Source organism: Oryx dammah, unplaced genomic scaffold, assembly GCF_014754425.2.
Source record: "Oryx dammah isolate SB20612 unplaced genomic scaffold, SCBI_Odam_1.1 HiC_scaffold_10, whole genome shotgun sequence".
NCBI lineage: Eukaryota > Metazoa > Chordata > Mammalia > Artiodactyla > Bovidae > Oryx > Oryx dammah.
This window is the reverse complement of record NW_024070194.1, coordinates 70,261,886-70,276,977: the sequence shown is the minus strand read 5'-3', so window position 1 is coordinate 70,276,977 and position 15,092 is coordinate 70,261,886. Positions and strand designations below refer to the sequence as shown.

The 15,092-nt window shown below is 46.0% G+C and overlaps 1 protein-coding gene across 3 annotated transcripts in view; it reads left to right on the top strand.

Annotated features, from left to right (window-relative positions):
- Positions 1 to 14,373, top strand: part of GATA3 (GATA binding protein 3) — a 29,828-nt gene extending 15,455 nt beyond the window's left edge. For 2 of the 3 annotated variants that reach the window (XM_040248234.1, XM_040248233.1), the window contains exons 4-6: positions 2,997 to 3,142; positions 7,426 to 7,551; positions 12,222 to 14,373. In XM_040248234.1, the coding sequence (XP_040104168.1) occupies positions 2,997 to 3,142; positions 7,426 to 7,551; positions 12,222 to 12,506 (557 nt within the window). In that variant the 3' untranslated portion in view covers positions 12,507 to 14,373. The remainder of the gene's footprint in view (positions 1 to 2,996; positions 3,143 to 7,425; positions 7,552 to 12,221) is intronic. The other variant, XM_040248235.1, reaches the window with a different exon arrangement.
- The last annotated feature ends 719 nt before the right edge of the window (positions 14,374 to 15,092 follow it).

The window sequence follows — 15,092 nt, the reverse complement described above, 5'->3', positions numbered from 1 at the left end:
TTTGAAAAAAAAAAAATCCTGGGCCGCACACCTGGGCAGCGAGGGAGTTGGGACTTTTGGGAGTGTGGAGTGTGCAGGGGAAGTTTCCAGACTCCTAAAGAGGGTGGAAGGGGTGGGAATTCCTGAGAAGGGGACTCTCTTGGTTTTAGTGGTTGCTTTTTTTTTTTTTTTAATTTAACCTCTTCACGATTGCCTGAAGGAGGAGCCCAGAGAAGAGAGGGTTGTCGCATTTTGGAGAAACGGTTGAGCTGTGGTTTAGAGCACCTATTGCTTTTCTAACGCCCAGGCTGTCGGGCTGGGATGTGTCTTTGCAAACAAGAGACTATAAGCTGTTTTTCTTCAGCAGGGGCAGGGGGGGCACCAATTCTTAGCTCTCCCCGGCTCCCTTCCATCGTGGGGCATGCCACTCCCCCCTTTTTCCTCTGCAATTTCCGTACCCCTTTCCATCTAACTCCAGGCTCAGGCTTATAGTCAGAGGCAGAGGGGTGTCTGAAAATGGCTGTTGAATGCTAAGAGGCCTGCGGTTGTCACCTTAGCGAGAGGTGTCTGTCTGAGCAGCTCACACCAGGCAGTGAGCGTGGAGAAAGAGCAGGGGACAGTCAGGGCCTCCCTAAGGAAAACTGGTTGTTTGCTGAAGTCACAGATTAGAGGCAACAAGGAAAGAAGGGGGAAAAAAAGAATAAGAGAAAACCAACGCGAGGCAATCGCGAACTTGCCGAGTGAATCAAGACAGAAAATTGCTCTAGTGTGCAGAGCCTCGCTGGAGAGGCAACCGTTGCTGGCTTTCAAAGTCCCTCAGAAAAGGAAGCTGTCATCCTCCCCGCCGCCTGACAAAGGAAAGGAAATCAGACTGATGGTGTCAGGCGGGGACATCCCCGGCCCAGGTGGCCCGGGTGCCCGGGAGCGGGGCAGTCCAGCCCAAGCTGCATGTGATGGAGGAGGCTTGGGGTCCAGGAGACACCCCCAAAGGTCTGGGGGCTGAGACAACGGGGAGCCCGAGGCCCCTGTCTCTGAAGGTGGGGGAGTAGGTGTGGGCTGGACAGTGGGCACGGCTGCCCCCAGGAGAGGCTGGGCCCGCCCCGCAGCGGGCAGAAGGGCTGGGGGGCCCCTGGCTGCCTGTGGCCGCTCCTCGCCCACTTGCCCTTCCCTCCTTCCTCTGCGCCTCCGCACCTTCAGTGGCCGCATCCCTCCGGCTTTTGACCCCAGAGCAGAGGCTTGTGACTCAGCCCAGAGCCTGCTGGGTGCCTTGTAAGCCCTCCTGGCCCGCTTAGGGCCACGCTCGCTCGTGTGGATCATTGCGGGGCTGCGTGGAAGGCTGTCTGTAGACCCCGGGTTAAGAACCTTTTTGGAAGGGGGAACAAGGAAAGTGAAATCTCATAACTCCTTCACATTTTTTTTTTTTGAGAAAAGCAAAGTGGACGAAACTCCGCAGAGTACTTCCAGCTTGTAAAAGGAGGCCACAGCCACTTTCATTTCCAAAAGTCTGTTTCCTTCCCCAGAGCCTGTTCCTGGAGAAGAGCCCAGGCTCTGGGGGTGTCCATTCCCTGCCACCCTCATGCTGGGTCTGGGGCTTTCCTAAACCTGAGCAGGGCCCGGGCCCTGGGCTGGCCTTCCCTACCCCACCCCACCCCGTCTTCCTGGTAGTTTGGGGTCAGCTGATTAATCTTTAAAAGCAACTGTTAGGGGCTCATCTTGCCCACCATCCCCAAGCCTCCCCCCAGCACCTAGGAGATCATCCTGTTCTTGAAGGGACCGGCTAGGCTGGCTCGGTCTGGGAGGGTTGTGAAGCTGGTGTGTCTTCCTCAGAGCAGTGAGCCCCCCAGGAGATGGGCAAGTTCTCCCAGAAACCTTCCTCCTCTTCCTCCCCCTGCAGAAGTTCAGAAGAGCTGGCAGGCAGTTCCTACAATAGCATCTGGAGGGCTTCCCCCTGGGGGCTTCCCCTCCAATGGTGGGCCTGGTCACTCTCCAGCCCCTAGAGCCTTGTTCCAACCTGGCCTGGCCGGTTTTTTTGTTGATTTTGTTTGTTTGTTTTTTTGGAAAAAGAGCAACTGCAGGCAGGCCTTGGTTAATGAGCCGACCCAAGGGCCTCCCTTCCCCCTCCCCAAACTGGCCCATCCTCCTGATCCACTCCTCACCTGTTAACACTTCCCTTGGTTCTGTCTCCCTCCCCCCCGTCTCCAGCTCCTTGGCCTTCAAGAAGCCTCTGTGTGTCTCTCCAGCCCTTCAGACTGGAGTCTCAGGGGCTGGGAACCCGCAGAAAACCTGGGCCTTTTCTAGAAAGAGAGATGGTGGGGAAGGAGTGGGCCCTGTGGGGTCTTCATCTTTTCCTTGCTGGCCAGGGACGTTTACAATTTTATTGGAAGTAAAACCTAAAGTCCTCCCTGCTAAAAATCAGTTAGCCAATTGATCTATCTGTTCATCTGTTTATTATCTGTTTTCTCAATCTAGCCATTGATGAATCTTTCCTTTGGCCTCATCCTGATGGTCATCATTTAATCAATCTGTATAGACAGACCTGGTGTTGAGAATGGATCCTCTTTGTTTTCCTCTGAGGGAAATGAAAGGGGTGTTTAGCTTTTGCCATTGTCTGGGGCTCACGATTTTCCCAGGGAACTGTTTCAAGTTGAAATCCGCCTTCCTCCTGGGCTCTGCTTCATCTTCCCCATCGAGTGGGGCCGGCCCTGGACAGGTGTCTGTTGCTTCTGATTCCTGTGTCACTTCTTGGGCCAGGGAGCTGTGTGTGTGTGTGTACGTGTGTGTACATGTGTGTGCCTGTGCGTACGTACATGCATGTATGTGTACATGGGAATGGTCAGGCCGTGAGAGGGCTGTACAGTCATTCTTTTTCAAGGGAGCTGGAGGGGAGAAAGTTCCGCAAAAGAAGAAAAAGAGAGGAAAAAAAGAGTTGTCTATTTAGCTTTCATTCCCTAATTCTGCTGGCAGCTTTTTCGTGTGTCTGCCTTCCATAAGTGACTTATGTGTGATATTGTTTTCAGAAGGCCGGGAGTGTGTGAACTGCGGGGCGACATCCACCCCTCTCTGGCGACGAGATGGAACCGGGCATTACCTGTGTAATGCCTGCGGGCTCTACCACAAGATGAACGGACAGAACCGGCCCCTCATCAAGCCCAAGCGAAGGCTGGTGAGTTGTCCCTGGGGCAGCCCTGACCTGACACTCTCCATTTTGTGTCTTTAATTTCCCCTCTTCAGGAAGGAGCGCTTTCTGCAGGAAATTGGCAGGACAGCTCAAAATCGTGTCAGCTGGCTTGGGGTAGCTTTCCCCTTGTCTTTGTTTTTTCTTTTTTTTCAAATTAGATATACAGGAGAGTGTTCTCTCTATCGCCCCCTCCATGGTTCTTAAGTCACTTACCACATTTTTAAGGATGCTGACTTCTGATTTATCCAATCTTAAATATCTTCGATGATAGAATGATTGCTTTAACGGGACCGGGGTGACTGATTGGAAGTGTGTTGATAGCCACAGTTTCACAGAGAAGGTTAGTAGGGGGGTGGAGGCTCGCAGGTGCCACCCAGAACTTGTTTCTGGAGTCGTAGAAGGGGTCTCCCAGGAAGTGATGATGGTCTCGGTGCTGCCTTGGTGCCCCCAATGAGATCTCATGTGGCCAGGGCTGTAAGATGAATGAGGCCCATTAACTGCATTGCCCAAGCAGCAGCCGGTGGCCTTTGTGGAGTTTTTCTTCTTCCGTGGTCTGTAGAATTGAGGAATTGCCACAGGTAAACACGGGGGAAAACTGATTTCTGTCCTGCTCCCTGGTCTCTCCTAGCGTCTAGTCTGATTTTCCCTTTGAACTCCCGCCAGCCCGGTGGCCGTTTCCTCTCTCCCCCTCTTTTCTCCCTTTCTTAAACCTCTTGACCCCTAGGAATACTTGAGAAAACCTGGCACAAGCAAGCACATATAAGGAAAACTAGCCGGAGAGGTTCGTTTGCAAACTTGTCTTTGGAACCTCAGGCCAGATTGAATAGCAAGTGTATGTAACAGACAAATAAAAGCAGGCTTGGCAAATGATAACTCTAACCACAGTCAAGAGATCAGAATGCTTTTTGTGGTGATGACATTCACCAGGTGGAGAGGGGAGGAGGGAAATTTCCCCGTGCCGATGAATGGATGAAGTAGCATCCCCTCAGATTGTAAGGTGGACCCCTCCAAATCCTCTGCATCCTTTTTAAAGAATAATTTGTTTTCCTCATCAGATTTTAGTGCAAATCAACACCTTTCACATCCTTTTCAGAAGAAGGAAAATCTTTCTAGGGATGGCCATGCCCACGTGACTTTAATTTTTGGCTATCCTAGGTCTCCAGGCTTTATTCTTTCTGATCTTTGCCCCCGTCTCCAGCTTTCTCAACCTTCCCCCGGCTTGTCCCCATGCTCTTTGGTACTTTTTTTTTTTCCTTTCTCTCATGTGCAAAGCTAACTTCCTAGGAAAAAGCTGCCGGATATCTGAGCTCTGGAGATAACTCATAAACAACAACTCAGCTTCCCCAACCTAAACATCAAGATGTTTGAACGTATCAGAACAAGACGTTGTTTGAAAAAAAAAAAAAAATGACTGGAGGTGTTAGTGCAGAATGAATATGATCACACCACAAAAGAATGTTCTGAATCACTCCAAACCTGGCCTTAGGAAAAAAAGAGAAGGGGGGAAAAAAGAAAAGAAAAAAAAGAAAGAAAACTAACAACAAAAACTTTCTTTTTAAAATAAATCATGATATCATGATAATCAGGCTCTTTTTAAAAGGTAAAGAAGAACTAGAGAGCAGTAAAGTCTCAGACCCCGTGGTTGTTTGGTTGATGAGCAAGAATGCATTTGACATTTTCTCGAGGTTTCTTCTGTCTGGGGCAGATTGCCTAGGAGGGCTAGACTTGCATTTTATATAGTTTTGTCCGCATTCATCTTTCGTAAGAAATCTCTAGAACTCTGAGTAATAATCGCTTATAATTGTAGAGTTCCTTTGCTGTCACATGTGAAGCTGTCTTTTCTTTCTTACTCATCTCTTCTGGGTGGTTTTATATTTTTAGTTCCATAGAATTCATATGCTCCAGAGAGACACTGGGGGCCCATTCAGGATATATATGCATATATTTTTAGCACTTAGATGTATTTGACTTCTGAGTATCTAGAACTTCTTTTTTTCTTTCCCATATTTCCCTGTCTCTCCTTCCGGCTCTGTCTCTCCAATTTGCAGTTTCTGCTTTGCACTGAAGACCACTCCACCCCTTGGTAGATGCATATCTAACACCAAATAAACTCAGGCCATGCGGAAATAGGAGAAAGGAAGACCCATAGAAATTTTTATTCCTAGTGGTGGAGGATTTTCATAAATCTCTAGCTTGCTTTATTAATATACTTTGTCTTCTGCTAGTGAACCAAACAGTGTGACTTTCAGAGCTTCTGTATAAGTTCACTGAAAATGTGAGCTTGCTTAGATTCATGATACCGTCAAGACACTGCAAAGGGCTATACCACGAGCCTCGTTACTCGGAATTCTTATTTTGTTGGCTGGTGTTTTGTGCTTGAACCATCCCTTTCCAGTTGTTGGGCTGAGAAATCCAGTGCTTGAGTAGATATTAGTCTGTTATATCCAAGTATTTCTTTTAAAGTGTAGAAAACCAGTCCAGGATGATAATAATCATCGCATGGTAATGTAATTGTCAAAATCCTTAAGCATCAATTTCATAACTTCATTTTCTTCCCAAAAGTGTACAAGAACACCAGTTAAGTCTTAAACGATCATGTTTCATAAAGGCAGGTGGACAGAGGCTTGTGAAATGAGAGACAGCACTCTTGGACTGTGGTGAATTATTTTCCAAATGGACTACTCAAAAGTAGAAACTTCTCAGTTATGAGGGAGAAGGGCTATGTTTCCTTTCTAGTTCCACAGAACACAGAAACTAAGAATTACTAGGGGAAAAAAAAAAAAAAGCAAAAAAAAAGTGCCATAGCTCTGCTTTTTAAACCTGTAGAAAAGGGGAGCGTCTTTGGGGCAATTTAGTAGCTTTGAAAGGAAAGGAATCACCCTGGTTCATTTGGAATTGCCTCTGGGTTTTCCATATCTGGCCACTTTGAGTGTTTGGCTCAAGTTCTTGCCGGATAAAATATTGATGGAAAATCTCACCCTGATCCCTGTCATTTTGTTCCTTGCTCTCATAACCATGCCAGAATTTTCTTGATCACAGATAAAGAGCAGCTAAATTCTTTCTCTTTCTCTTGCCTTTGATAATGCTTTTGAGTCCAGGGACAGAAATAATTTTGCAGTTGAAAATTTCTTTTTATGTTACAGGGGGTAGTGAGGAGATGAGAGGGGTTACCAGGGACCCACCTTCATTTTCTTTCAAAAGTTTTTGAGCTTAAGTTTATTTTTTTTCTGAGTATGGATGCAGGGAATAGTCCCCTGATGCATTTAAGTACATCAAAAAGTGAAAGAAATATCTCCCTTTTAAAGGAAATGAAGGCCGTGACACAATCAAATAATTAAAATTCAGCTTGGGACTGACATCTGACCTGGGACCATTTGGCTCTGTGGAGAGCGTGTAGGAAACTTTCCAGGGAGTCAGATGAATTGAAGGCAGAAGTGGGGCCCGTGTTCCTGGTGGATTTTAGAAGTCCTTGTTCTTCTTAGTTTGTTTCATTAACCGGAAACCACTTAAAGAGGATGGAGATGGCTGTCACCACGAGCTGACTGAATCTGAAAGCCTGGGCTGTGCACATTTAGGATAGCTGCAGATGGGCTGGGTTTGGCTCACTTAGGATGTTCTGGTTTGGCGCTTTCTCTGTGGCCCACCCCGTGTGAGTCAGTCACATATGCACAGACATTCTCACACTGTCAGCACCCTGCTCTCCTTATCATCCAGCAGTTCTTTATTTGGGATCTAGAAGGCACTTCTGATGCTTGGGTTTCCTCTTCCATGGCTGTTAGTCTGTTGTGATGACCAGTATCCTTGTTGAAAGCTGTTTTTCTGGGGAGTAGCTCTTAAAAAGGACCTCCTGGAGGCCTGGTGAAGAAAGCTACAGAGAGCTTGGTACCCAAACATGTCTGGTTAATTCCAAAAATTATTGCAACTCATAAAAATGAAACATCCGGTAGACTTTGTAGGAGGGGGGAATAGCTTGTGACTTAGAGAGGTAGGGTCAGCTTTCTGATCCTCCCAAATTCTTCACCCTGGGGGACAGCGGGCTACCTACTGACCACTGGACCATGGTCTGATCTACTCCTAGGCCAGTGGGTCAGCTGTAATTTTCTTCTTGACACAGCTTTTGGGAATCTTTATTACTTTCATGTGGGCCACTTGCTAGTTTTGATTCCAGTGATAAGTTTTTTCTTTTTTTTAAGTTGGTCTCCGTGGTTCTGCAAACCCATTTAACATCTGTTTTGATTTTTATCCTCCCCTGTCTACCTCCTCTCCAGTCGGCAGCAAGAAGGGCAGGTACGTCCTGTGCAAACTGTCAAACCACAACTACGACTCTGTGGAGAAGAAATGCCAATGGAGACCCTGTCTGCAATGCCTGCGGGCTCTACTATAAGCTGCACAATGTAAGTGTCTGGGGGTCCCATCCCCCCAGACGGTCTCCCTCGGTTGACACACAGTGCATGGCATTCCCCTTCCCTGGTTCCCTTCTTGATTTTTTTTTTTTTTAATTTTATTGGCATATAGTTGATGTGCAATCTTGTGTTAGTCTCAGGTATTCTGGAAAGTGATTCAGTTATACGGATACATGTATCTGTTCTTTTTCAGTTTCTTTACCTGTATAGGTTATTACAGAGTATTGAGTGGAGTTCCCTGTGCTCTACAGTAGGTCCTTGTTGATTATCCATCTGAATCACACAGTGAGGAGCCTCAGAAAAATCACTGCAGTAGGATCCAGTGTGGGAAAGGACTGGGTACAGCGAAGCCTTGTCAAGACTGGAGGGTTTAAAATAGATTGATCCAACCTCTTAGTTTGTATTGGAAACAGAATGTATGGTGGACCTCGTCTGGGTTTTTAAGGGGAAAAAAAAAAATCTTCCCCTTAGCAAACCAAAAAGAAGTTGCCAGATATTTTGATGTTTTCTTGCATTTTAAACTTTTTGCAAAAAAAAAAGAGAGTGTGCCAGAGAGTGGAAGAGAAAGGTAAATAGGATTGTGAGGCACGATGCAGGAGCTCAGGGCGATTCAGTTACTGTGGGATAGAGAGCTTGGCATAACCTGTGCTGTGAATTTTAAACGGATTCTCTGTATAAAAGATACGAGATGAAATGGCTGAGATATTTCATCTGCTGAGTTTGTCCTCCCCGGGAGAACTCCTGTGAGGCAGCCTGCAGAGGTTATCCTTTCCAGGGAAAAGAATGCCTTTTTCCTTATAGATCATATTAGCAGAATGATAATTGCCAGTCAGTCACGTGGGTTTGGCCGTGTCAGTTTTGATCTTTCAATTTGGGGATCCTCCCATTTTGTAATATCTCTACCTTTAAAAAAAATTCAGCTATTTTTTTTTTTTTTCCCCTTGTACAACTCTGGCTGACAGGCTGTGACCCTAATGACGCCTGATGTTTATGTTAATCCCAGAGAAAGAATTTGTTCTCTCTCTCTGTCTTTGTCTGTCTCTCCCTGTCTCTCTCACATCATCCCTATGGTTCCGTCTGGTTTTCCTGAAGTCTCTTGGCCAGTCTGACTGGTCGAGTCTGGGAGTGAACTGAGGACAGGCGGAGGGGTTTGCTCAGAGCCATCCTGGCAGTCAGTGAGTCTTATCCAGAGGCACTTGTGAATTGTGGAGGAAGATTTCCTGGTTCGAGTTTTTGAATCACAGGAGAACTTCCCAGGATACTACCTTAGCAATCTAGTCCTTTGGTACCTCTTGGGAATGAGTTGATTCCTGGGGACCCTGTAATACACCTCCCTGCCAGCGTGTCATCTCTGCTTGATACTCAAGGCTTGGAGCTGATGGAACGAGGGTCTTATTACAATCCATCATTTCTCTCTCTTGCATCCCTAGATTGTGGTCTGTGTACATTTATCAGTGATGAAACCCCAGGCCTGTTTTCGCTTTGGGGAATTTCCTTGCTCACTGCCATGGAGAGAAGCAGATTTGTGATTAGAATCTGGAAGGTTTGGGGCTGTAGAGTTCTTGTGCTCACCCAACGGTAGTCAACAAAATGATTTTTGGGGGTGTGGTGTATGGTTTGCAAAGAACTTTCCTGTTGTTTGACAACATTTGAGCCTCAAAGAGTCCCATGATGTAGACAGGGCAGAAATTATTCTGATTTTGTTTTCCTTGAAAAAATGATGACTCAGAGAAACAAAGATGAGGCTGATGAATTAGAAGGGCCCGGATGGATTTCTGAATAGCAACAGACCTTCCAGGGAGATTAGGAGCTTAGGACTATTGGGGACCAGGGAAGAGTGAGCCCCTTCTTATTGTAGAATATACCAGAGATCTGTTCGGAGTAATGGATTGTGTGTGTGTATATACTTCTTTCTGATTTCCGCAGAAGTAAGGAATTATGAGAAATGAACCAGCTATAAATTTCTTTGACTGCTCATCCACAGTGAGATGTGATCTCAGTTGTATCCAATTGGAAAGCCATCTATTTCTGAAAGATATGCTTTTCTCATTAAATCCAAGAGAAGTCAAGGGCCCTTCTTCACTGCTTACTCCCACTCTATTCTTTTTCTTTTTAAAATATTTATTCATTTATGTGGCTGTGTTGGGTCTTAGTTGCATCGTGGGAGATCCATCTCCCATTGCGGCTCACAGGCTTAGTCAGTTAGTTCTCCAACCAGGGCTCGAACCTGTATCCCCTGCGTTGCAAGGTGGATTCTTAGCCACTGGACTACTATGGAAGTGCCTTCCCCCTGTCCTGGGCCCCAGTGTCTGGGAGATAGACGCGTGCTCATCCTCCAGAGTGGTTTTTCTGCCTTCTCTGGTTTAGTAAGAATTCACAGAAGGAGGCGGATTTGTTGTGTATTTAACAATAAGAGATACTAATCTATGAACATTCTCATCTTGTTGTGTTTTGTTCTGCCCATCGAGATACCAGGCATGCCCTAAGTTAGTTCCTGTCTCCTTATCTAGGTGTGTAGATAACTACCTATCTCAGTATCAGTGCTGGGACTAGTTATCTGGCTTTGTGTGGCTATCTGTGTAACTAGATATTATATTTAGATACCTGGCCCTGTATATCTAGATATCATCATGAAGAGCATGTGTCTAGGTGATATCTCGTGGGAGATTTGATGTGATAGTAGATTCCTGTCGCCTCTGTAGGCTGTGTCTTTATCTTGGTTATAACTTTGAGGAAGAAACCCTGAGATGTTCTCTGCCGTCACTCACTCGGCCTTCCTTTGTGAGGGGCAGACCTGGGGTCAGCACCCCAACCAAGCAGCTCTGCACTCCTGTACAGGTGACCAGCTCAGCCCCTAGAAGCCGTGTGTTCACTGCTCCCAGAAGTGTTGTCAGCAGCCTGGCCCTCTTGACTCCTGGGTTCTCACTTCCTTCACTATCTCTTTCTAGCTTTTGGAGCAAACAGGCAGATCTTTGAGTCATGCAATCTTCCCTTCCTCCACCCTTGAGGACCCTGGAGGACGGAGTGGTTTCTGCTCCAAGGAGTCAGGAATTCTAAGACCCTGACCTTCCCCCCTTGAGTCCCTTTGCCCATTTCCCTGGAAATGGGACTGAATGTGTGGTTGGTTTGCTGTGTGGGGCAGGTGGCTGCTGTTGAGGTCAATCTGATTCTGACTCCTCGAGGGGAATGATCTTAGTTTGCTTTGTCAAGTTCCCCCACCCCCACCTTAAGCAAATATGTATTTGAACCAAAACACGTGGGGCTTATCAGGAAGAGAGTGATGCTATGCTGCCCTGAAGACGAGAGCAATGATCATGAGAGTAGGTGCTTGCCTTGGTCTTTTTCCTCAACTTCATGCTTGGTCTTTTTTTTTTCTAAATCTTTTGTTTACCCTGGAATTGTATTTGTTTTTTTTTTTTTTTTTGCCACTTGGAGTATGGGATATTAGCTCCCTGCCCAGGGATCTAACTCTTGCCCCCTGAATTGGAAGCTCAGAATCCTAACCACTGGACTGCCAGGGAAATCCTTCATGCCTAGGCTTTTCTTTTTAGCAGGAGACTGCTTTCAGGCTAGCACAGGGCTTTGTACCCACTAAGTGAATATTAAATTCTTGTGGATTGGTTGTTTTGCTGCTCATCTAGTTAGAAGTGAGTCGTCAGGACCAGGTAGAAATTGCAACTTCATCATCACAGTTGCTATGGCAGGGGCAAGAGGTTACATTTTTGCAGAGACGCATTATATTAAATTCCGACCCCAGAATGTACAAATTTCAGGGGAAGATTTTTTTTTTTCCCTGTGTTTAAAATGACTTAAAAAATGTTTTTAGTTCTAATGGGAGGATAATTGCTTTACAGTGTGGTGTTGGTTTCTGCCATATAACACCCTGAATCAGCCATAAATACATATGTGTGTCCCCTCCCTCTTGAACCACCCTCCCACCTTCCGTCCCAGCCCCGGGGTGGCCACAGAGTGCTGGCTTGAGCTCCTTGTGTTATGCAGCAGCTTCCCACTAGCTGTCTATTTAGGGGGAGATTTTACAGTACCTCTTGTTTCAGAAGGCCGTTAGAAGAGAGGCAAGCAAAAATTACTTTGAAGCAGTCTGGGCCTCTCAAGGCAGAGAGACAAAACCCTTAAGACCGATTGCCTAGTGGTGCCAAAGTTCTAAGTCAGATTTTGGACCAGTAGACCAGATATATTTCCCTCTTGAAAATCCCTCCCTTGCCTCTCTTCTCCTGAAATCGTGTAAGGTAATTCTAGGAGGAAGACAAGTTATTAGGTTTTAGTGAAGCAGAGAAATACAGCTGTCTTGGGTGGCTCAAGAGTATGCTCCTTGGGGACAGAAAGTTCCCTGAGACCAACTTTCCCCCCAGTGATTGGTGCAAATGAACAAAACGAATAAGCCCTGCTAGGAACATCTTACCTGGGGCCTCTTGGCTTTTGAAATTGATAGAGGCCGAGACCCTCCCATTGCAGAACCCTCACTTGCAGAACTCTGGGTCTCTGGGAAGGAGTCAGGGGGTGTGGGGAGGAAGGGGCCCCCTGAAAGCAGATCCCTGATCTGGGGTGGTCAGAGGAACCTGTGCCTAGGTGTGGAAGTCTGCCCCCTCTCAGAGCCAGCCAAAAAAAAGTAAAAAAAAAAAAAAAAATTGATCTCTGTTTAGATTAACAGACCCCTGACTATGAAGAAGGAAGGGATCCAGACCAGAAACCGAAAAATGTCTAGCAAATCCAAAAAGTGCAAAAAGGTGCACGACGCGCTGGAGGACTTCCCCAAGAGCAGCTCGTTCAACCCCGCTGCCCTCTCCAGACACATGTCTTCGCTCAGTCACATCTCGCCCTTCAGCCACTCCAGCCACATGCTGACCACGCCCACGCCGATGCACCCGCCGTCCAGCCTCTCCTTCGGACCTCACCACCCTTCCAGTATGGTCACCGCCATGGGCTAGGGTCCCTGCTCGAGCGATGCTCACAGGGCTCCAGGCGAGAGTCCCTCCAGCCCCCTTCTACGTGCATTTTCGCAGGAGCAGTATCATGAAACCGAAACCCGATGGATCTGTGTGTTTTTGCAGGCATCAAGCAACCTGATGTTGTGGCCACTTGGACAACGCAGCCTACCGTGGTGTCTGTTTTCTCACTCCCCGGATCTGGATCCCATTTGTGAATAAGCCATTCAGACTCACATTCCCTATTGAACAGGGTCTCTCTAGTGCTGTGAAAAAAAAAAAAAAAAGTCACCGAACATTGCATATAACTTATGTTGTAAGAAATACTGTACATTGAAAGAAGACTTGATTGCCTCTCGGTCGCTGTCAGGAAGGCACGGAGGACGCCATGCCTTTGAAGGACAATGGGGGGAAAATAAAGAGTGGCGATTAAGAAGAAACTAGGTCTGATATCCAGATGGACAAACTGCCAGTTTTGTTTCCTTTTCCTGGTTACAGTCGTTTGATGCATTACAAGGAAAAAAAAAAAAAAAGGAAAAAAAAAAAGAAAAAATTTGTAGGCAAATCATTCATTCAAAGCTGTGGGCCTCTGTGTAGGAAATTCTGTTACTCCGGGCAACGTGTTCCACTCTCAGGTTGCCCTGGAGGGTTCAACTAGACTTTCCCGGGCCTTCATGCTTTGTGAACATGTCCCTGTAATTGTTGTTTGTATGTATAATTCAAAGCACCAAAATAAGAAAAGTTGTAGATTTATTTCATCATATTATACAGACTGAATTGTTGTATAAATTTATTTCCTGCTAGTGTTAAGTACTGCTTTTTTTTTTGGTTTTTGTTTGTTTCTATTTTAATATTTTCTTTCTCTCTCCATTTTTGGTTGAAAAAACTGGGTGACATTCAGTTGACCTAAGGTGGTTGTGCTCCACAGGGCTGATTTTTTTTTTTTTCCATTTTGTTTCTCAATGATATTTATTAAATAGCTTCTAAGGGTACAAGAGCATATGTCCTTTGTCACTTCTCCCGCAGCCTGTGCTATGAGGGTAGCAGTGTATGAGCTACCTGTGTGCATGTCAGCGGCTCAGGCCCGCCAGCCCTGGGTCCTGAGAGCAGCCTGGCTGAATGTTAGCGCCTGTTGTGTTCTGTGTTAGTGATCACTGCCTTTCATGCAGTCTGTTGGAATAATAATATAAAGAAATAATAAAGTTAAAATATTTAAGAAACAACCAAATAACATCGTATTAAGAGTGGTGGCCAAGCTCTTCTAGAATCTGGTAGCTCTAGGTAATCGAAGCAAAAGGAGTTTAAACAAGATAACAGAGCCCACTTGTGTTCAGCTACACACTGGGAGAGAATGCAAACCCTAGACAGGAACATCGATGTGTTTGGGAAACTGGGCATCTTGGGAGCTCGCGATGCAGCCCAGAGGAAGGCATCCCCGGGGCTGGAGGAAGTTCTGTGGTCCGCTCTGAGTTGCTCTTCCCTCCTCCTGGTCTGGCCTCAAGGAGATCTTCTCGCCAGAGAAATGGGAGGATTTCCTTGTTGAGATTCTCAGGTGGGCAGGTTGCAGCTGAGATTCCTCATGATTCTCTGCAAGATGGAAAGGAGCTGGGCTGGGTCTTGAGATTATGTCTGTTTTGCTTTTCTACTGTTGAATCACACCACAGTGAAGGGTGGATTGGAATGTTTGCGAAACATGAAATAACCGTTTTGTAACTTACGCTGTATAGTTTCCTTTGACTCTGTTGACAGAATGTGTAACCCTGGCACACATTTGAAAAATCTTTGTTAATTGCCTCTCTGCTTTCTTAGCAAATATTTCAAAGCTAAAGCTCAATGTTGAAATAAAGAAGTAGAGAATTACTGACATGCACGTGAGGATCTGCCTGGCTCCTAATTCGGACGTGGTTTCCAGTGACTCCTGAAGCACCCAAGGCCATGGGCCGTGGCTGTCTGTTGCTGTCGTAAACTTGGGAGCAGTTGCGGCTGGAGAGTTCCAGTGTCTCAGGGTTTGCCACTTTTTCCCTCCGTACAGATTTGAGCTGATGCCCTTTCACCTTAAGAACAGGGAGTTCAAATTCTTGACATTCTTGGGGGTGGGAGAAGGGCAGGCAGGAGTGGGGGGCACACACAGAAAATTCCCAAACTCAACAATCAAGTTACATTTTGTCTTAGGTGCTGTAGCCATAAAGGCACCTTGGATCCTATTCCTTCTTCAGAGAAACGTCATTTTATCATTCAATACCTGGATTTAACATTCTAAGATATTTCTGGAAGACGATGCAGAAGATTTTAAAAAAACTCTATTCTCCAGTTTCTTGATCAGAATGCTATCATATGTTTTCATAGTTTTTAATTATTTTGCTCTTTCTTTTCTTCACTTAAAAAAGACATACTAGAACAGTGACCCTGAGATGGGGTTTCCTCTAGAAAAACAGAACAAGATTGTAGATCTAAAGCGCTGCTCCAATATTCTTGAGTAAACTGTGCCCCTAATTAATTTTCCATCTCTTTCTCCCTCTCTTTTGAAATAGTTGTGCTTAGCTCATCCATGGGAATATATGGGCATGTTTGGATTAATTCTTGAAAACA